General features: G+C 42.1%; 1 protein-coding gene across 1 annotated transcript; it reads right to left on the bottom strand.

Moving 5' to 3' along the window:
- Positions 1 to 3,367: 3,367 nt before the first annotated feature.
- On the bottom strand, positions 3,368 to 23,182 carry LOC141772231 (zinc finger protein PLAGL2-like). Its single transcript, XM_074643009.1, has 2 exons — positions 22,262 to 23,182; positions 3,368 to 13,408 (listed from the first exon to the last, which is right to left on the bottom strand). Exon 2 carries the CDS (start codon positions 12,960 to 12,962, stop codon positions 11,667 to 11,669), a length of 1,296 nt encoding a protein of 431 aa, XP_074499110.1. The 5' UTR covers positions 12,963 to 13,408; positions 22,262 to 23,182; the 3' UTR covers positions 3,368 to 11,666.
- Positions 23,183 to 23,971: the final 789 nt, after the last annotated feature.

The raw sequence follows: 23,971 nt of genomic DNA on the forward strand, positions 1-23,971 counted from the left end.
AAATCCTTTGCTGAAATATGAATGGGTGAACTCTGATGTGATTTCACGACAAACAAGAATTATTCCTTTGTAATATGAGGACGTGATCATTAAACTATCTTAACTCAGCTTTGTGTAAGAATGTATGTGCTTTTGTGTCCATCATCGAAATGCATCTCATGCCTCTCTCCTCAGTCAGGTGTCATTATTAATACATGAGAGTCTCTTTCTCTCTCTCACAAACATGCAACCATACACCTTCTCTCCATGCTGCTGCAGTCCTTTAGGCCCTCTGGGAGCATGAATCAGTGTAAAGTGATACGCCGATAGGAGAACTGACCTGGCTCCACTGCTTGCACACACTATACCAGTGAAAGCAAAATACTCCGAACACAAAGGTGTTGCTGCCCGGTAATCTGACCTCACACTTTTATCTATTTTAACATCTCAAGTTTATTGTGATCCTAATATTACTTTAAATGAATCTACCATTAGTATTTTGGATCCAGGTTTACGATATCTTAATTTGTCATGTATCGTGTAACCAGGCTGGAGACAATATAAAACCCACTGATTTGTAATTTTACCCAAATTTGTGTGAAGGATTTACCACGGCACCATTTTTAAAAATGTATTCAAGCCAAGGTATTTGTTTATTATTGGCCCAGTCGTATCATGTATGAGACAGCAAATGTACTGCTGCCTTGTGTTGTTTTGCTATGAGTTTGTGAGTTTATGGGTAAGTTAAATCACAGAGGCCCAAATGCAGTACCATTAAAGGGGACATATCATGCTCATTTTCTGGTTCATGCTTGTATTTTGGGTTTCTACTAGAACATGTTTACATGCTTTAATGTAAAAAAAAAAAACATAATTTTTTCTGAATACTGTCTGTCTGAATATACCTGTAATCACCCTTTGTCTGAAACGCTCTGTTTTAGCGCATTTCAACAGAATGTGCAACAGAACCGCGTTGCTAGGCAACAGCTTGGGTCCATGTTTACATCCTGTCAGCTGATGTCAGTGTGTGTGTGTGTGTCAGTGTATGTACTCTGCACTGTACCTAAATAATTGTGAACTGGTGAGTGTGGGTACAAATTAAGCCTTTTCATTCATATTTCAAATCTGACTAAAGTAGACCCCGTCATACCGTCTACAAACCACCTGTCTCTTGACTTTTCGCCCATATGTAATGCCTGCTTTGTCTCTCCCTCTATGGGCTAAGGGGTCTGGCGCTGAGCAGCAGGTCAGAACTCCAGCAGGCGCTGGAGAGGAGGATGAGGGTGCAGAGTGACCGGGAGGAGGAGGGACAGAACAGGACTCCTCTGGAGGATGTGCTGCTCAGACGTCAACAGAAACAACTCGAGGTAATACATACATCCTGGGGTTCAGCAACGGCAGAATACTTCATTTCATCTTTTCAAGCAAACGGACACTCATTTTAACTGTCAGGTGAACTGTCTTAAGGGATCAAATTAAGCCTGAAAAATATAGCTGAGAAATAGCTGCAAGGGTCAAAGGCCATGGGGAAACTGTAGACAAAATGATACTTGACATATTACATATCCATCCATCCATCTGCAACCGCTTATCCCGTTAGGGGTCGCGGGGGGGCTGGAGCCGATCCCAGCCGACATTGGGCGAAGGCAGGTCACCAGTCCATCGCAGGGCTGACACATAGAGACAGACAACCATTCACACTCACATTCACACCTACGGCAATTTAGAGTCAACAATTAACTTAACCTGCATGTTTTTGGACTGTGGGAGGAAACCGGAGAACCCGGAGAAAACTCACGCTAACACGGGGAGAACATGCAAACTCCACACAGAAGGGCCCAAAGCCGGAACCTGCGACCCTCTAGCTGTGAGGCGCCAGTGCTAACCACTGCACCGTGCAGCCCCTATACACTATACAGTGTGGCCCTCTAAACATAATCAGTATGAGGTGTGCTCACAGTAAGGCAAGCTTCACCTTATTCTCATAATACTACGACTTTTTTCTCGTGAACGTCTGACTTTATTCTCGTAATATTATGACATTATTCTCGAAATCTCAGATTTATTCATTTTCCTCAATGTGGCCCTAATACTCCGTCGTACCGTCGTAACATAGACCTACAACAAAGATAGATACAATTGAAAATGTAAACAAAAAACAGTTATTCATTTCCACAATTCCACAAGAAAAAAAATCCTCAGGGAGCCGCTGGAGAGGGGCTAAAGAGACGCATGTGGCTCCGGAGCCACAGGTTGCTGACCCCTGGTCCACAGAGACCATTCCATGCTCATTATGTGTTTCATAGAATCATAAATTTTTTGCCCTTGTCTTGAAGAAATACCTTTTGCCATCTTTGCATGAATACAGCAGTGCCATTGCTTCTCCTTTTCTCTTGTTAGGGGGAGAAGGAACAAAAGGAAAAGGTACAAGAGGAAGCCCAGTTGATGGAGTTTGTTAGAGTCCGACAAAACCTGAGAAAGATCCACTCAGCGATGCAGAGCAAGGCTGCAAACACCTGAAGTGCTACAGAGGAACGCACCCACATTGTAAAATGAACTCTATAGTCTAATCTGAGTTTATTCGACACCTACTGCCTTTCACATGCAAGAGTAACAACAAGGTGCATGCTAAAAGACAATTACTAAAATGGATTTAAGACACAGATTTGTAAATAAACAGTATTCTTTTATAGATATGTAAAGAAATGTCATCTGCCGCTTTGTCAAATATTTGTATGTGTTTTTGCTTGATATGGTAGTTATTTATCCATAGTATGTTACAGAAAACCAGTAGGATCTCGTTTGACTTGTCAATTTTGTTAACATTATTGTAAATAAATGTCAAAGATTTCTTATTGATCCCAGCTAATGAAACTACTGATATTTATTTTTCCCGATTTAAAGGATCTGATAGCAATACCTGGAAATTTATGAACCCATATGAAGTATATTTGGTCGACATACTGTTGAGATAATGTTTTGAAAGTATACTTTAGGTTAGGTGCTTTGTGTATATCTGCAGCTGAGGGCAATGCCCACGGGGGCCTTTAAAAAAACTGCATTAAATATGGCTTGATGACAATAAAGATGATTTCATATAAAGCATATACTGTTTATACATATATTTTACGGTCAGCTTGTATTAATGGGCATCATATCATTAGGGGCCGGGCAGCTCAGCTGTCGGTCCCTCTTGTTTTTGTCAATATTTTTCTTCTATTGAAACTGAAGGAATTATTATTTTTCTAAAAATTAATAACATTTTTGAGGGCCTCATGGTGCTCAGAAAGTTGTTAAAGGTCCCATATCGTGCTCATTTTCAGGTTCATACTTGTATTTTGTGTTTCTACTAGAACATGTTTACATGCTGTAATGTTAAAAAAAAAACTTTATTTTCCTCATACTGTCTGCCTGAATATGCCTGTATTTACCCTCTTTCTGAAACGCTCCGTTTTAGCGCATTTCGATGGAATTGCAACATAATTGTGTTGCTAGGCAACAGCTTGGGTCCATGTTTACTTCCTGTCAGCTGATGACATTCACATACACTTCAACCAGGAATAAACTGGGACACATTTAGAATGTTTACGTTTAAATCTGTGTAAAGGGTCTAAATATTTGTGACATCACAAATGGACAGAAATCCTGACAGCTTGTTTCAAATGCAGAGTTTCTGAATGCGGGCTGTGTGTATTTCCCTGTGGATTGAGCGTGTCGATACTTTCACAGTATTTATATAGGACTTAAGCCTGCTTTATAATAAATAAACATGAAATTTCACTTTTTTATAATATGGGATCTTTAAACTTTGCACTCATCACACGTGGTGGAAAATTTGATATGTTAGGGGTCTCGGGCAAGCCCCCAGGAAGAGCGCCGGTCGTTGATCCCAATTTTCGTAGTGGCCAAGCGACGGTACTACAATTTCTGTGTCTGTCACTAATGTCATTGGGCCCAAAAAGACTTTTTCCCATAGACTCACATTGGGAATGAGACGTCTGTAACTTTTGAATAGCCCTTCATGCTGTATTGAAGAAGTCTCGAACTAGCGAATGAGACCATAATGTTTAGTGTTTACCGAGGTAATAAATCAAGTGAGAAGCAGGCTCATTTTGTTATGGACTTCTCCCCCAAACTGAATAAGACAAACAAAAAACTGAAGGGGTTTCAAGATTTGCAGACCATGCCCTTTCTCTCAATGTTCATGACTCAACATGTTATGTTATGTTACATGTTTTTACCGCTCATATAGGTCAGGGTTATTACAGGCCACCTGCCAACTCGTCATCTCCATTTTTAGTACAACACAGGGACACAGTGGAAATCAAAAGATTTATTTTGTATTACTTTATGTTCAGACAATCAGAAAATGACAACTCCTTTTCTTTACACTGTCTTCTAAAATCTATTAAGTGATAATACAAACACCTAATGCAAAATATATCTAAGCTAAAAGGTGTCGAGACCTGCATCGTAGTGGTTCTCAGAGCCGACCGAAATGCAGGCAACACAACAGTACTAGATGATGGTTTAGTGAAATGAATCCCGGTATCCTCTGTTCTGCGTCGCTTTCTCTGCGTTCAGTCTGGAATGCTTCCACGTGTTTAGTGTTGATGTGCGGACGCGCTGTCCCGTCTTCAAACGTGTCCTAAGCTACGCAGCAACGGCGGACGTGTACCGATCAAACAGTGTAACATGTTAATGAATAAACGTCCCTCAGTCATAGGTTCATTGAAGCTTCCCAGCAAAAAGGGAAATCATTTACTGAAAGCAGGCACGGTTTGGAGCTCTCTTTTTCATTTTTCACAACTACTTCTGTCACTTTCATGTGAACGACGGAGTGCAACACCATGAACGCCTCTGAGGTGACACTGTCTGAAAGTGTGTGCCGTTATCTCCATTTATTACACGGCTGCGTTGAATGCTCGATTCTGATTGGTTAATCACGGCGTTCTGCGGTCTGTTATTTCTTTATGGCAGACCGTTGCTATGTATAGCAGACCGTTGCTATGAGCGCAGTTCTGATGTCGGACTCTGGTGAGACCGTTTTTATGTCAAATTATTGATTTCTTAAGTAAGTGGCCGTGTAATAAGCGGGATAATGTACAGCTAGCGGGTCACTGTTGTGAAATAAACCCCTTCAGGGCGATGAGAGACCCCTCCGCTTCGCGTCAGGGTGCGGCATCGCCCTGTCGGGGGTTTCTTTCACAACAGTGACCCGCTAGCTGTACATTATCCCTACTATACTTGTACGAGTATTTCAGACAACAAAGATAAGAGGCCTCTGATATTCAGGGCTCAGTCGGGAGGAGAGTATGATGGCAGGCTTTTTCACTTCGCCGACCAGCTGGACACTCAGAACTGTTAGTCAACGTGGTATACAAACTTATTTGTCTGAAGCAGACCGAGATGTTTAATGTTTGAAAGAGAGACCAGCGTTGTCATTGGAAGGACAGCGGTGGTAATGCAGGTCGTACACCTTGAGGCACTCGTCAGTTGAGCAGATATCTCGGTTTAGTGGTGCATACTACAAATTTGCAACTGATCAAATTACCACAAACCAATAGACACACCATGATGGTGTGACCCTGTGTGAAACTGTAAAAGAGGGAAGAATATGTTCCCTGAGCCAATGGTGTCCAGACTCTGCAGCAAGTGCTCCATTAATTGTTGAAAATATACATATTCATAACAGAAAAAGCCTCACACTGTCTGAAGAGTCTGGAACCAGCAGAGAGTTTGGCATTGTTCTTGATACGTCTGCATCGCTCAGAGCAGAAACATCAATTTGGAATAGTTAGTGATGGTGTTGCTTTCAGGTGTAGTGTGCTGTAGAGTGAATATCCACAGTGCTAAAATGTTGTCTGTACATTCCAACGTGCAACTGTGGAATTCCTTTCGACTCGAGGCCCAGATTTTATAAACGGAGGACACATTCCAGACCGAAGAGGCAGAAGACGTTCGCAGTCGCAGAACAGATGCAGCGTGAACTGCCAGGCAATGTGGTACTTGTTGCGCTATCATTCCGCTGTGAGCTAACCTCAGTAAAAAAACTATGGCGCTACAAAGTACATGTGCTTGTTCTGACAAAAATAAAACTCTACACAGACATTTTTCTCTGCAGTTAGATGGACAGTCACCTGTCTCTTCTCTGAGGTAGTAAATAAGTAGAAATATCATTAAAGGCAAGTATAGAGAACAATGTTTGACTCTGGAATACACCACTAGGACTCGTGTGTACCCCCGGGTCCTTTCAAAGTTGAATTTTGAGCATATTCCCCATCTTCAACAGTGGTAAAATCTTCCTAACTGTTACAGGTTAAAACTAAGTCTAATGATTTTTTTTTCAGAAAGATATATGACAAGGTAGAGGTAGAAAATTTTGACCGAATTATAGTGTCAATGTCTGTCACTAGATAAAGAGTTTAGATTCATAAAATCTACCTTTTATAGTTTCAATCTAATGGCACGAGTAAGAGCCCAAAATAACTAGAAGCAAATACAAATAAAAACAGAAACCCACACTTCTGCGTGTTTTGAGGTACAGATCAAATTAATCCTTTTTTTTTTTTTTTTTTAGAAATGTCGTTAAGTGCTTAAAACCCAGTCAGGAGATTAGACACTCTTAGAGAGGCACAACAGTAGTATTTTAAGACATTGGTGCAACACTTGGAGGCTGGTTACAATGCTCGTGAGAGAAAGTCCTTCGACGTACAGTTCGTGGAATTAAGGCAGAAAGGGAGAGCGCCATCTGAATATTTCTCTCTCTAAATATCTTCTTTCCAATATCACACATCATCCATCCCTTGCAAACATATCCAGCTGGGAGGGCTCCTCCATCTCCACTACACTTTACCAATTTCATGAAGTGGAGCATCCATTACTGGAAGGCAGCTGGTCTGGATCCATTGATCTTGACATGCTGCACTGTGACTCTGTTAAAAGGAACCTTGAATATCAACAGACCGATACCTCCTCAACTGCTTCCCTGAGCCTCTGCAGCAAAGAGGAGGCTGGGACGAGGGGGGGTGGGAGGGGGAGGACAAGGGGTCATCATTTAGTCCTAATTACATCAGATACTCTTGAGATCCAACACAACAGCCTTGTGGTGTTGGATCGATACAAATGGTGACATAGTAAAAAGCTAGGAAATGGGTACAAGTGCTCTTGAAATGTTTTATAGAATCAATGCTGCATTCGATTCAGGAATAAAGTCAGATTCTTTGACCTTTGATTCAGAATTCACCGCAAGGAGGTCACAGTAACACCTGCTCAGATCCAGTGGTCCAGTTTGCCCAATTACAATGCTGTTTCCCAAGTGCTCCAGGTCACATCGCGTAGCTACGGGTTACCACCTTCCATTATGAAGAATATAGAAATGGGGGAGAGAGCTGGATGACCTCTACTTCAGACTCAAATATAGATGGATCAACATGTTGCTAAGCGCTTTTATGTTCCTTATAGGGATGCTAATCTTGAAAAATTGTTCTTAACCGATAACCGACCCTCGTTAACCGATTATTAACCGTTAACCGACAAGATTTGTGCTTCGCATGCAGCGGTGTGCCAGCTAGCAGTGTATGAGCACAACAGACAACTGAGTCCCCAGTTCACCCGTCCGGGAGCGTTAGCTTAGCAGCCACAGTGCTGTGTGTAGTGTCACGGACATGCAGCAACTTTCCCAGTAAAAGTCCGACTCCACCACCACCATGCATTTAGTTTAGTTTAGCAGGTTGTCCGCTGTGTGTCTGCCCGGATGAACAATAGCGATTGTCCGACAAACAGTGTGTGTTTGTGCTAGGTTAGCATCTGTAGCTCTGCTGGTAGCTTCGTGCTCACCATTGTCACACACATACGGTCTGTCAGCGCGGCGTAACTTCAGCCACTTTCCGACAGATCACGTGTGTGTTGTCGGTGGCGTAGCTGTGAACGTAGGTGTAGCAGACAGTGTGTGTACAGTTTATTTGTCGGTGAATAAATGCTACGAGGCTACAACTCTTCCACTCGCCGGCTCAGACTCTCAAGGTGGGCTGTTAAGGTGGACCCGCTTTTCTCCTTTAAGTGTCGAGTTTTTTTCAGCTTTTTAATTAATTATTAACATTTCTTTTAACCAATTTCACGGATAGCATTAATCGGTTAAAATGCTTAATGTCGGTTAACGGTTAATTATTAACATCCCTAGTTCCTTCCTATGACAAGGTGAGAGTGTACAGAATATGAACTAGAATATGACAATGACTGTGACAAACATTTTATATCTTATCAACAGGTTCAGAAATGGTTTGGGGTGAGCTTTCTGGTTCTGGTTGTCTGTCTTGTAACAATTAAGGAGAAGTTCCACAGATTTGTTTTCTGTGACGTGGAAACATTTAATCTATTGTAACGACTGTCAGCTCCACACGCCACTAATTTCACATATTTATCTAGCCTTGATCCAGGACTATAATACTACAGTTCTGGTCAGCCGTTTCCTGGAACATGGACATTCAGTCATTCAGCAGGTCATAAAAATGTTTGTCACTTTACACCCACCTGACACTGAAAACACCGCCTACCACCGCTCATAATTTCCAACATTATTCTCATGATGAATTGCATTAACACCTGAGTGTGGGTTCTGTGGGATGGCTATCAGGGCTAACATCTATCACGCCTAGGAAAAGAGTGTGTTTTTATGTATTTTTACAGGACAGGCAGCAACCCTGAGATCAGTGACCTGGTTAGCACAGCGTCGGCAAATGTACATTTCAGTGTTCTCGGTTTGACCTTTTTTGCACAGCGGATTCGAGGAATTTAAGGTAAATACAACAAACAGCTGCTGCACTGCTTTCTGAGGCCCTGTTCAGACAGAGAGGAGTAAGACACACTGAGGATTGCGAGGAGCATCGCGGGAGGGGAGAAATAGATCAGTTGTGACTGACGGCAATTCAAAAGTCTGAAGGAACTTCAGTGGTACTAGGGCTGCACGATATTGGAATATTGCAATATTTTGTTTCCTGCGATATGAAAAAAAATACAGGAATATTCAGCTTTAAAGTATAATGCATCAATCTGGTGCACTGTGAGAGCAAAATTAAGCACAATTTTGTGCTTTTGTAAAAAATGTATGCTCTACTACTGATTACTTCTTTAATCATAAAACATTTGTCGAATAGAAATAAATGAGACGGGGTCCGTGTTTCAAAACAGGTCAGGCAGGTTGCCGACATCGCCACAGACCCCTTAGACTGAGGACAGTCCACCCTGTTTGACAGTAACGCCGGGAGCCCCCCGTCCCACATCAAGCAGTAAGTCCATTAAACCCGGGAAGCGGCGAGGTCCGGGTGAGGGCTGCTGCAAAGCTAATGGTCGGAGCCGCGAGCTAACTTCACCCTGGGCCTTTCCAACCCTACTAGAGCCGGTCGCTGCAGCGCGCCGCTACGGAGGAGGGCCAACCAGCGCCAGGGAGAGGATCCTCCCACAGCGAGCGGCTGTCTCTTACCCGCCGAGTTGAACCCCCGGGGCAGATGCGGACCCCACACGTTTAGAAGTGTAAAAATAATTTGGAAAAACAATAAAAAGTGAATTAAAAAAAACAAACACTGGATTAGTCATGGAAAATGAGAACTATCTTTTGCATTAAGCAGCATCGGTATAGACCTGCTCGATATGAAAAACAGCTTGAGATAACTTCTGCCATGATTTGACGCCATATAAAAATAAATTGAAATAAATAAATTGAGCAGCAAAAAAAAGTTGTAGCACGACACATTCGAGTTCATTTGCCGACATTGCACATCCAGCGATGTGACTATCGCGCATGCGCACATCGCAGTGTTGATGCTGAGACGATATATCGTGCAGCCCTAATTGGTACATCCACTGGTTGCCAGTTGCAGTTAATAGGTGATCTGTGCAGTGTCTCAAAAACTTAAAGGAACAGTGTGTAACATTTAGGGGGAACTAAGAATTGTTGTGTTTTTCGTTAGCTTAGAATGAGCCCTTCATATCTACATAGGGGAGTGGGTCCATTTCACAGAGTTTCTACAATAGCCCAGAACGGACAAACCAAACACTGAGAGCCTTTTGCGTTTGCCTGAAGGCCACCGTAGTTCTCCGACACGCTTGTGAAACAGCATTAACGTGAGCCGCAGTGTGCTACTGCCAGCCACCGTGTGACCTCGGTTGTTCCACAAGTAGTGTTATTATGGTAAGGATGACGCAAACGGTGTTACCACGATTTTGCACTCTGCGGCTCACGTTACCGCATTCTTGGAAAGGGAGGAGTGAGAACTCAGTCAGTTGGTTGCAATCTGCAAACACCACAATTAGATGCCGCCAAATCCTACACATTGTACCTTTAACTATTTTAAATAATACAGTAAAATACATTACATAGAACATTTTTTTTCTAAGTAACACTTCTCTGTCTAAACAGTAACTGTTGTCAAATGTTCTGGCCAACAAGGCCAGAACATTTTTTAGAAAGGTTTATCCACAGACAGCAGTGGAGCAGCAGCTTTCTACCTTCCGTGTGATTTAGCACGACTTCAACCTTTAAAGGCCCCCGCGACGTTGAAAATGAAACGCAAGTGCATTTAAACCTAGCGATGCTACGTAATATTGCCAAGTAGGTATTTAGCATTAGAGTTTATATCACCATGCTGATATGACATCAGATAACCACGTCTAAAAATCTTCAGGGCTTCCGATGGGGGAATTCTGGCTATAAGAGCTGCTCCGTTACATTTTTTTTTTTTTCCAATATACAACATCAGAATTTAAGACTGACGTTACTCTCAAATGCTTTTGCAGTTAAATTGCAGTAACATTGTGTGACATTTTTGAGTCACGAGTTGTTCAGTTAACTAATAATAGTAAGTGCAGTCTAGATTTACAGTTATTTTTTTTAACTGTAACTGTTATTGTCTGCACTTACGGACACTTAAAAAAACTAGGCCAAATTCTAAGGTCTAATTCTGGCAGACAAAAGGTTACATTTACATCACTTGAAATAATGGGTGATGATAACATTTGGTTATTACATCAATGGTCATTTCCCATCTGCTGATATACTTGGACACATCAGCAGGTGTACTGCTGGATGGGAAGCTCTACTGCATATTTTAGTGAGTTAACTATCAGATATCATATACAGACAGCGCTGTTTGCATTCTCAATCTTTTTTTTTTTTGCACATACTCACTAATTGAAACAGAGTTACGCCTACTTTTCTCACTCTGTAAGGCCGTTCATGCTCCAATATTCAAAAATGAGAAAATATCAAGTCAGCTTCAGCAAGGAAGGGGGCGTTCCCTAACACGGTAGCATTTTCCATGACAACTTAAAACTTGGATAACTCTCAGCATTGTGCAGCACCTGTGACGTGTGTTAAGTGCATCCACTGTTGGTAACAGGTCTGACAAAAAAAGAAGTAGTACTCTACTTTGGTTGTAGTGAGACCATCTACAGTTCCTCAAATGTTCAAGCTTCCTTTTTAAATAATGAGGTAATACTGATGAGGTGATTTGTTGTGTTCAACAAAAAAAATAAAAATAAAAACTAAGATTAGCATCATTAGCACTGACAGGCTAAAGTCACACATTTTGTTTTACAATAAAAAATGTTCTCATGTTTTACCCTTTTCCGTGAAAAAAAAAAACCATGAGCATGTATGAAGGCAACGTTTGTGGGGAGACAAGAGCTGCTTACTGCTGAAAGGCCTGGTAGTAGTGAGGTAGGGAGCTGGAAGTGCTCATAGCAGGACTGCTGTATGCCTGAGGTAGCTGGCTGTGGTTATGGGCTCCAGGGCCCTGTGGTACGTGAGCCTGCGGAGGCTGGAAGAACGTGAAAGGCCCTGGAGCCTGGGAGGACAACCCAGTGGAAGAGGATGGGGGGGAAGTGGTGGTGGTGGCGGGTGGATAGCTCATCACTAACCCTCCCATCCCCATGTGAGGGCTGTAGGGTGGCAGGCTGAAAGGCAAGAAGCCCAGCAGAGGCCCGAGGTCCATGTTAGTGGTGCAAGACAGCTCGGTTGAGGAGATAGCGGGGCTCCTGGACAACAGGTGAGGGTCGCCGCCAGCGCCCACGCCTTCACCCAGCACCTCCCTCTGAGGGGAGGCAGAAGTCGAGGTAGAGGAGTTGACTGCACTCAGGTGAGGTGGGGGGGCACTCTGCAGGTCCAGCAGGAAACTGTCCACGTCGGCGCGAGGGTATGAGGTAGATCCGTGCTGATACCTGGCCATGTTGCTGTAGGGCTGCTGCTGCAGAGCCACCGAGGGCTGCAGATGATGGTGGTGGGGGTGAGAAGATTGGGGGGGCATGTGGCGAGCCACGCCTATGTTCGAGGACAAGGAGCCCTGCATGAGGCCGTGAGGGTGGCCCATCCCGGGGACGGGATTGGCCATGGGGTAGGAATTGTACATGTCCCTGGAGAACGTCTCCATGGGCTCCTTGGAGACCGAGCCCATATCAGACGCCACGGGGCTGGGCTCCTCCTTCACGGGGCACTGGGTGGCAGGGGCCGGCGTAGTCACGGGCGTGCTGGGCGTACAGGGTGGCATCAACCCCGACTCCTGGGCATGGCTCTTCTTCAAATGGCGGGTCAGGTGGTCTCTGCGGCCAAAGCGTTGTGCGCAGCGCGGGCACAAGAAGTCGCGGCGCCCGGTGTGCACCACAGCGTGACGGCGTACATCCTTACGGGTGTAAAAGCGGCGGTCGCATCGCTCGCATGAGTACTTCCTTTCTCTCACTGGCACAGTAGCGGTTGAGTTGCCCTCTGACGGTGGAGGCCTGTCAATATGACTGCCTAGGTGCTCAAGCAGGGAAGACGCCCCCTCTGGACAAGGCAGGCCCGCCGTAGCACTGTGGGCTGCTACCAGGTGGCGTCTGTAACCGAGCTGGGTGTTGTACTGCTTGCCACACTCCTGGCAGTGGAAGAGCTGCCTGGTGCCTGGGTGGCTCTCCTGCAGCTGGCTCTTCAGATGGTCCTGCTGGTGAAACATGGTCTAACAGAAGGAACAGTACTGGCTCTGCTGCTGCACAGGGACTCTGGCCAAGAGCCTGAGCAGACACAGACAAGACTCATGAGGATCCTCCAGAGAGCTGACCATCAGCCTACAGACCTCTGGTTCGTTTTGTTAACTTAGAGTGCTAGAATTAATGCTAAGTGCTGTTTGTTGACTGTTTGATGGTCTCTTGTGGCAATGACTAGTGGTCTGTCCTGCCTTACTGGGGCAAGCCTGTGTCCAGCACTTGGTTTCTGTGACAGCAGCTGCCATAGCAACCCCAAAAGGGCTGCGGTGATGAGGAGCCGTGGAAGCTCTGACTGGGTCTGTGTGTTTCTTGAGAAGAGCTCTTGTGTTGGCCCGCAGTCTATTTTAGTATTCAGCAGCCCTGAACGCCACAGTCACAGCAGCTGAATCCGAGGCAGCGTGACATCTTTACAGACCTGCAAAACAGAAAAAATGTGTCACTTTGTGCAAATGATAACTTTGGGCTTAATAGCGCAGGGTCCGTGAAAAGTTTGTTAGATTCATTCATTTAAATCATCATGATATAATTTATATTTTTTTTTTTACAAAAGGCTTCGTAGTCCAACAAATAATGTTTGAATTTTGAAATCTACATTATAATAGTTCATAGATTACGTTCTAATCTAACAAATCTATAACTTTTCGAATCTGAAAATATGTTAAATACATGTCTAATATCTTTCTAATACATTTCGCTTGTGTTGTTCTTTCACATAACTAAGACTGTAGAAGTGTAAAAAATAAGCTTTGTCAAATAATTCCAGGGATATACATGAGGGGGTCCCCGGTATGTTCTCCATCTTGTAAGGGGTCCCTGGCTGAAAAAAGATTGAGAACCTCTGCTGTAGTATTCTATTCCATTTATAAACACATCTCTGGTAAACATCAGATTTAAAGTGGTGCTTATGTGTGATTCTTTGCGGAGAAACTCAGTTTTACAGACCCGTCGGTTAAATCAACTAACCGATTAGTCGAAAAAAAATGGTATGAGTGTTAGTCGACTAAGAATTTCTTTGGTCGAGGACAGCCAGAATGATTTTATAAATTAATAGTACAGTGGCTAATCACGATAACCGCGCATTTTGTGAGAAGAGCATGAAATTTCTATCATAGTTAGTGCATACCATAAGGTTTATTTTCAGATGTGGAGGTAAATCAGATTTGACCTCTGAGGACCGTGAGAGGTCAAATCCAAGATGGCTGCCAGTCCACCAGGTCTAATGTTCAAACACGTTTAAATTTTGGAACCAAACAGTTTAGAAAAACCATTTAAGGTGTTGTTTACAACTAAGTTGGGGACACTCATTCATTTAGTGATACATTTGAGATCACCAGAATTCAAGGAAACGCATTTAGGTCATGGTAAATATTTACCAAAAAATAAGCAATCAGTTGAAATTTGCAAATAAACACCCAGTGGTGTCACAGTGGCGATATTAGTTATTTAGGTTGTCAGTGTACAGTATGTGCTTGTGGCAGACGTGGCACAGTTGTGTATTGTGTATTATGTCCATGCTTCGACTAGCTGGGTATAGACGCATTATCTGTGGATGTTTTGTTGAGCCTTACCGGTAAATAAATCCTGGATATTGACATGTAGCTTATGGGCCCACCTTACCAATGATATCAACCAATCATCTGGTAGACAAATGATGTCAGAGTAACGCATCATGACACCCAAGCAGCACACTGCAGACAAACCACCAGGCATCAGCAAAACAGACCGATCAAGTCATCATCTTGTGGTAAGTTATTTCCCAAAATGTTGGTAATCATTTTGGATTCAGATGAAAAGGTAGTAGTGTTGCCACAACACTGGAATTTCGAAATTCGATACAATACCTATCGACATTAGATACCACAGGGAAAAATCGACACAACGTTGAATGCATAAAATTTTTGATTTTTATGAAAAGATAAATATAACAAGCCTATAACACGACAACAACGACTTCTCTTCTCTTGGCTAGTGACAGAGAACAGCAGAATGACTGTGGTAAACATTAACAATTATTAAAACATCATCTTTAATGAGCTAACACCAATGTGCTGTCCTCTCCTGGTACACAATGTCTCCACCTAGTGTTGAGTTTGAGTTTTGACCCCTGTGAGATTGCTGTAGTTGGTCAGTGTGGAGTGTTGAAGCAGCAGAGCAGCAGATTTAATTTAGCAATGTGAAATCAGCACCGTGGAAATGAACTAATAGCTGCTGAATCTGCAGCTATTAGTTAATTTCCACACATCATAGGAAAAGAGTGTCTGTGAGAATGAGCACACATGTTTTATGTTAAACAGTTAAATAGATCGAAATAGACAATATTATCGCGATTGCGATGCTAATTTCCACCATAATGGTAATTCCATTATGTGTTAGCATTGAGCTAATGGACTAAGCGCTAGTTATTTGCCATATAGTTATAGCAGTCATGCTAGCTATGTTAGGAGTTATTTCAGCATTATGCTGCCAAACTAAACACCAATGTTCAGAGATTGTGGAATAACCATAACAAAATCCACAAATTATTATATTAAATTGGAGTGACTGACTTGGAGCGGCTATGCTGTAGCGTTGTGGTGTGCGCGCGTGTGTCAACTCGCTGTGGGAGAGAAGAGAGAGCGGAAAACGCAGCTGGCACCCGTGCATCGATACTGCAGAATATGAGTATTGAAGCCGTTTCAAATATTCAGTATTGATATGTATCGATAAATCAATATTTTTGACAATAAAAAGGTTGATATTTATTATATATAATTATGGTGTTTAAGTTTGTAAAAATTAATCATAACCCATATGATAATGTTTGCAAGTTAAGAGTTAGTTAACGTTCCTAGCTAGTTATCTATCTCACAGAGTTGGCTATGTACTGAAGACTACTATTATGTCAACAAAATAATGCTAGCTCGCTAATTTCTGTAGTTATCCACCTCACTATGGTCAGTAACATTAATAAAATAACCTTTTGTCATATTTACTCAAACTGTCACTATATCCTGACAGTAGTACATGAGACAGATAATCTGTGAAAAAATCTGGTTCCGGTGCCTCCTTTTAGTGCACCTAATGAAGGAAAACAATCGGGCTGACCCAAATGCTTCAAAGCTTCGACCATATTATAAATCAGTATTCGATTGCTTTGTTTTTATATAAATACACAAGTATGTAATAATAATGTATACATCCCAAAATAGCCCATGAAATAAGGAATAACCCCACAACATTATTCATTATCAACATTAATTATTATCAGTTATTCTATTGTTCTTATTAATGAGTAACAACGTAATGCTTCATCCACACACTGCATAGTGCTATCGTCAGATGAGTGACAACTTTGCTAAGTTAGCTAAGTAGCTAGCCGTCTGACCAGCGGGCTGGTGGCCAACAGCAACGCTGTAAATATAAATTGAGGGCGTATAAATCTCTAGATGCCTATAGTTAACTATCCTTCAGTAAAGTCAGTCAAAAAGAGAGTTGCACAATATCGGCAAAGCGTTTCAGAGATGGAGAGAAAGGGTTGCTAATAGTTTAGCCTTCTGCTAACCGCAGCCATGAGCCATTGGCTGCGGTTAGCAGAAGGCTAAATATTAGCAACATTTACTCTCCATCTCTGAAATGTTTCGCTGATATTGTAGCTCGCTAGAGCCTTGAATCACAGTTTGTCAACTCAAATGTATGCGTTACCTCGATTCTAGCACATATCAAAACGGCAAAATTTAATTTTTGATGTGTAACTTTAGCCCACTGCTAGTGTTTGCCTCCAGTCTTTCCTTTCCTTTGCCTCCAGCTAACACCGTGACGTAATCATGACGTTGATGCAAAAAGGGTCAATACTCAAGGCACTTCCTTCATGGCATTTTACACCGCATGATTTAGCCTAGCGGCTAGCTAGTTACTTTTCCTTAACTATAGCTCTTCTACTCTTGCTTGGTTTATTTGTTGAACTTCAGCCTACATGTTCAACATTGTTGAATCAGAGCCGGTGATATTAGTAGCGAGAGCTAGCTGACTGCTAAGTGCTGTCTCTCAGCTCTGCGCACACAAGCTCCGCCTCCACCCTCGGTGACGCAGCGATCAGAGGAGAGAAGGGGAAAAAAAAGAGACGAGAGAAACAAAACCGTATTTTTGTACATTACAGCACACTTGTAATGCAGAGGGATACTAATTTAGATTTTTTTTTCCTAACCGATAACCGACCCTCATTAACCGACAAGATTAGTGCGATGCATGCAGCGGTGCTGTGGTTGTAGTGCCTAACAAGCCGCCCAGCTGCAACAATAAGCCGATGCACAAACAGGTCAAATCCATAATTTATCGCCAGCTGCAGTGTACGTGCGAAACAGTCAACGGAGTCCCCAGTTCACCCGTCCGGGAGAGTTAGCAGCAACAATGCTGCGTGTATTGTCGTGGACACATGCAACCACTTTCCCAGTAGGTCTCCAGTCTTAATGACGGAGTCCACCTTCTCTTCTCCTTTTTGTCTTTCTCTAAAGCACGCACACACTCACAGCAAGCGCAGCGCTGCGCTCCTCGTCTCTGTAATTGTCTCAGTCTGAAATCCAAAAGTATTGAAGAAACATAGATGTAATCATTATTTTTATAATCATTATAGTGGCTTAGTCCGATCCACTTGGTTTGTTTCGCATTTACACAGCCAGGGCTGTTAACAGTGACCGGTAAGTCAACGACAGTCAGCATCCTGTTGCTCATGCTTTTGCTTGCACTACCGACACACACCAGATTGACTGTAATTGACAGGCATCATGTTGATTAACGTTAGCAACATTAGCCAGCTAAAACCACACTATCAATATATATTTTACATGCATGGCAGTAGTGTTAGCTTACCAAACGAAGGTCCCTCTATGAATCAAAGGCACAGTCAATGTTAATACTAGTGTTTACTTTTCCTGCTTCAGCCTCCCGACCCTGGTCAGAAGGCACAGGGGAGACACCGTCGTTTTGGTCTCCTGGGCCGGAGTCGATAACGTTACTTGCTCTGAGTCAAGCCCCGTCACTTCACTCAGCAGCAGGGAAACTAGACACATTTCTACACAAACTGCAACTTCCACTGTACATTCCCTTGATATTCTCAAAGCTGAACTAACTCTTCTGCTCCGCCGCGCGCTCATTTTCACACTCATCGCCGCTCTCTCTCTTTTGCTTCACCACTCACTTCCCACGTGCACACACACTCTTCGCACTGGCTCTGCTATTCTCCCACAACGCCCGACGTCGGTCTCATTCCTGTTTTGCAAGACGGCCTTCACTAGATATAACTTTGGGTTTTTTGTGCTTCCGTGGAGTTTGTGTTGGAGTCGGAGTTGTGGTGGGGGCTGGTCATTTGTTGCCGTTAGCGGACTCCATTTCAACGGCTAAGGCACTCGCGAGCGCGCATAACGTCACATCCGTTGGATTTTCTCAAAAAAAACATTCATACATGTAAAAAGTTACATACAGTCCCTTTAAACTTTTGTGTAAGATTATATTTAAGTTGCCTTGGCAACATATCTTACAATATTAGGCTATTTAATATGCCATTATTTAATTCATTAATTCATTTAGCATATTTCCCAATGGACATTTTGGCCACTGATCGTTTAATCTGACGGACAACTACACGCGATACTGGCAAAAAGCTGGCATATGCCGGCTAACATAAACCATGTCTGGGGGTATGCACGGCTTTTCCATAATCTCCGTAATTTATCCATTAACCATTATATGTTGTATAACAGAGATACTGTTCCTACATAAGGGGCCACAAACAAAACACTTGACGCATTTCTGTGTATGATGGGAAGTTGACTCCCCGCCGGGACTAATCATCTGGGATTTATGTATTTTTAAGATGTTTTTTAAACATAAATGTGTTATACAGGTAGCAAACTCCTTTAAGGAACAACTCAGTGCGTAGGTTGTGTGCTTAACATGAGTGAGTGTCGGTGTGTGCGGTCGAGAGAGAGACAGACAGAGAAAGAAGAACAGAAAAGGCACACGTGTTTGTTTACGAGACAAGACAGGTTTCCGTCAGCAAGCGGCTAGTAACATTAGCGAGTGAGTATGTGTGTGACTGACTGTGAGTATGAAGTTAACAGTAACGTTATAGCTGTGAATGTAGCAATGCAGTGTGTACAATTAGGCTGTCTATTAATAAATGCTACAACTCCCAGAGTTAGTGTTTGAAAGTTAAACAGGTCATAATTCCCACTCTAATATCTATTTTATATTGCTGTGAAAACATCTCCTTAAAACAACTGGATTTATTCAAGTTTATCTCCAAAAACTAAATTTTACCAGACAGCGTTATAATTTACCTTCGCCTAATGCTCATTTTTACTGAGCAGAGATTGAACCTTAATGTAACCCAATGGAACATCCATTAATGTTAGCGGTTAGGTGCCTTATTTACATGGGAGAAGTTTGCCTTCAGGGATTTCTGACAGAAAGCCTTTTCCGACAGGTTTAGGAAACAAACCTACTTGGTTTGATTTAGGAAAAGATCATGGTTTGGGTTCAAATATACCCGTTCTGGAAGAAAGTCCTGAAGGCAAACTTCTCCCATGTGCGGACTGTGCAGCTTACGTTAACTAGCTCTCCATCTGCCGATGTCATCACGGATTTGTGGTTCACAATGTAGCTTCCCCCTATGGGTGCATTCATAAATAGTTACTACGAGCGCCATAGCGCACTGTGGCACAAACTGGACCGTTCTTAAATTCAGAGCGCTGTTGGAATGTAACATTACCGTTCAGTTATTCAGAGCATCTCACTCTCGGAGCAGTGGCGCGTACTCTGGGCATTCAAATGAAAGCAGTAATGCTGATCTCCAAATCGCATATTTTTACTGAATATCGGGGCCCTAATAAAGATCACAATTATTTTTCACTTGTCTGATTGGTCAACCGCATTAGGCATTCCACTTGCTCGAACACAGAGTTTACTTGCCCCTGGCAAGTAAACGAGCATTAATGTCAAGCCATGAATTTTATGAATTGTTATTTATTATTAAAATAATAAATCGTACACCAGCACCTACTGATGTTATCATGTCAATATGGACCAAAATCTCTGCAGAATGTTTCCAGCACCTTGTTGAATTTATGCCACAAAGAATTAAGGCCATTCTGAAGGCCACCCCGGAACTAGCAAAGCGTACCTAATACATTGGCCAATGAGTGTATATATACATATATACTTTTTAAAAACACCTCACAAATATAGAGTCTCATCTTTAGAAAAGGCTCAGTAATTTCCTAAAACAGCTGGTCACTGTAGTTTTTATTCAAACAGAGGGAAATTTTGCATTTGTTGGGAACTATTTTCAGCGGTGGATCAATCCACATTTGGCACTCTACTGAGTATTTGGGGCAGCAGTACGGTGTATGTGGAATTGAGTCAAAATAAACTACAGCGTGTGTGCAACAATGGAGCTCTATGGCACAGAGGAATAAGATACATCAGGCTTTGAATCACAGAACAATATTTGTTAGTGGATACATTCTTTGCTGGTTTGGCTCTGCACATGGCATTTCTTGACAAGAAGAAACATATTTAATAATATCAATCAGACTAATCCTACAACATAACTAAATTTTTAGAAGAAAGCAATGCATTATTTACAAAAGTACCTGACAACTGTAGCAGTCCATTTGGTGTTTTTGAGTACTGTAATTCTCTTTGTTACAAACGTGTGATTTGGGGCTATAGATATGAAATTGAATTGACAGACAAACTAAGTTCATAAATTAAATATGTTGCCTATCTTAAACTACTCAAGGGTGTACATCCAGTCAGGGAATGAAATTAGCACCTGCCACCTGCCAAATACAGGGTAAATGTTGGCTTTGGCAGGTCAAACTTTCAGGTCACCTGTCACCATGGCAGATAGGTTTTCCTTATATTAAGAAATATTTGTTTTAAAAAGCAATTCCTAAATTAAAAATAGTCAGGTTACATGACCCATATTTCTAATGTCTGTTACCACTGACTCTGTGTTTACTAGGGGTCGATGGAAATATTGAGTATTGCAATATTATGTTTTGTGATACTGTATTGATTCTCAAATACCCTGTATTGAATTCTAATTAATAGTTTACATGCAAAGATTAACTCAGGAAATACTTTACTCTATTTGCAAAGATATGCAGATCCTACTATTCTGATTGTATAAAAAAGTTAACTTTTTTATGCATATAGCAGTAATATTTATACTATGATAGTTGTTTTTTTTAAATCGCAATATATTGCCTTACTTACAGTATCACAATATATCGCAATATATTGCATCGTAACCCCTGTATCGTGATATGTATCTTATCGCCAGATTCTTGCCAATACACAGCCCTAGTGTTTACGATTCTAGAGCGTTCTACATAGATTTCAGAAGTGGCAGACAAAACAATTGTGTGGCTACTAGAAATGTTCAGTGACCTGCCAGTGGCACGTGAGGAAAAAACTTAATTTTAGACCCTGCATCCAGTATTTAGACCTGCCACTAGCTGGACCACTGCTTGCTTCACTTCAGCATGATGCCTTCACTTATGACATGTGTTGTAAAAACCTTTATTAATTCACCTAAGTATGGTTCATTTTTCTATTGTAGTGCCACCACTTTCACTCAAATAGAGAATTTAAAAACACATTTGCCACCAGCGAATGTCTAGATAAAAGGACTAAATGTGGACTTTGCATCAAGAGTAAGGTGATGGGAGCTGGTAGTGCCATCTTGTGGGTCCCCTGCATGGAGCTGCCATAAAGCTTTAATCCACACACCTTCTCTGCTTAAGCCCTCTCCATTACGGTAAACGAAAATGCTTGTGCCGTTGCAACCAAATGAAGAGGGGGATACTTTCTCCCAGGCTGAGAAGAGCTTGAGTGAAACGGTGAAATGGTCGCTGTCGTTATAGTGAGTGTGGTGGGACGGGGTCATTACCGGACCGGGGCTAAATGTGACTGCTAGCCTGGCTGCAGGCACTGTTCACTAAAATTAGGCGGCGGAGGAGAAATTAGGATTGTTGTTTGGAGGTTCGAGTGTGTATTACGATAGTTATATGTCGAGGGAACCCACTGACTAGTGTTAGTAGGGCTGTGGACGAAGTTAGAGAGTCAGCCGAACCAGCATGCTGGTTAAAAACACAAAAGATGAGCGCTTCACTAAGTTGTATCGGAGTTTGTGTGACGGGAGCTAACTCCTAACTCCTGGAGGTTTGCTCGAGCTCCGTTAAACTCCGGTTCAGAGTCAACACAGACGGACACGACGATAACTCACCGATTGAGCCTCGGTCCAGCTCTCCGTCCAGCCTCCGTTCCGGCTCCATATGGACATTTTGTGAACAAGTTTTAAAGATGTTTGTTATAGTCCGGGCCTGGACTGCTGGGCGCCGCGCTGGAAGCCATGCATTGTGGGAGAGTGACGTCACACCACCCCGGGCTCAGAGGGAACTCTAGCAGGAACCAGATCCATCCACATCCACACACACACACGCACGCACACACACACACGCACACACACACAAACACACTCACCAATAATAATAATACCAATATCAATAATTTGACACATATATGCAAGTCCAAAAGAGCTTGCGAAATGGAAAAAAAAAATATAATAATAATAATAATTTTATTTGTAGAGCACTTTTCAAAGCCAAAGCACAAAGTGCTTTCCAAGGAACTTCACATCATAGACAGCAGAATACAATATAACATAAATGATTAAATAAAATACAATAGAATGGGAAAATAAAGAAACAAGCATATACATATTCATACAATTACATATGCACATACATACACATCAGCACACAAGCATACAAAAAACACAAATTCAGCTGATTGGAAAAGCCGTTCTATAAAAGTGAGTTTTAAGACTGGATTTAAAAATCGTGACAGAGTCGATCTGATCTGATGCTCAGTGGAAGACTGTTCCAGAGTCGGGGAGCCAGTACTGCAAAAGCACGATCACCTTTTGATTTTAACCTGCTCTTTGGAACAGTTAAAAGACGCAGACTGACAGGGCCTGTTCGGACAGTACCGTATGAGGAGCTCAGTTATATACTCCGGTGCCAGGTCATTCAGAGCTTTACATGTGATTAAAAGCACTTTAAAATCAATTCTAAAAGAGACTGGGAGCCAATGTAGAGAGGCCAGAATTGGTGTGATGTGAGAGCATCGTTTGGTTTTGGTCAGTAGTCTACAGTAGCTGCAGAGTTCTGAACTATTCGGAGCTGCTCTATTGCTCAATTGTTTAAGCAGGTATACAAGGCATTGTATAACGTTAAAACTGAAACTGAAACAATATGTTTTCTTTTCTATGTTTTTTGTATTGAGTCTGAATTGTTATCTGATTTTTTTGTGAGAATATTAAAGTATGATGGATTCAGTATCTCTAAAAATCTAAACGGAAAGGATTGTGGTTATTCCTGAGGTGGTGGAAGCAAGATTGAATAACCTTGCTGCTATGAAATTCAAAATTGAGGCTGTAATCAAACATCACACCTGGGTGTCTGACAGAATGCCTTACATGTTTGGTCAGTGTAGCAAGAAAATCACAGGGGTCAATGTTCCTTATGTACCCAGACTTATCCTGCTAGCGGACACATCAAGGTCCAGATGGGTTGGAGATATTATACATAATTGACTGGACTTTTCCCCACTATCACAATTCTGCAAACATATATTTTAATAAAGATAATACTGGGGGAAAAAAAAGATCTATATAAATTTGTAGGTATGCACATGCTTGCAGACTTATTCTCTCAAATTTGAATCATTTATTTTGGGTTTCACACTTTGCACAAGTGCAGATATCTACTTTATATTCAACCTGACTGCTCTGAAAGAAACCTTCATTTTTAAATGACAAGCCCTGTTTTCCTGCTCTTTAGATTTATAACTGTCTCTACTGAATAAACTGAATAAATAGGCTGAAACTAAGAATTACTTTCAGCATCCATTAATCTACCAATCATTGTGTTGA

The sequence above is a fragment of the Sebastes fasciatus genome, chromosome 8 (genome assembly GCF_043250625.1).
Source record: "Sebastes fasciatus isolate fSebFas1 chromosome 8, fSebFas1.pri, whole genome shotgun sequence".
NCBI classification, from domain to species: domain Eukaryota; kingdom Metazoa; phylum Chordata; class Actinopteri; order Perciformes; family Sebastidae; genus Sebastes; species Sebastes fasciatus.

Coding starts and splice junctions, on each gene's coding strand:
- LOC141772231 (XM_074643009.1), bottom strand. CDS start 12,962: ATGTTTCACCAGCAGGACCATCTGAAGAGCCAGCTGCAGGAGAGCCAC.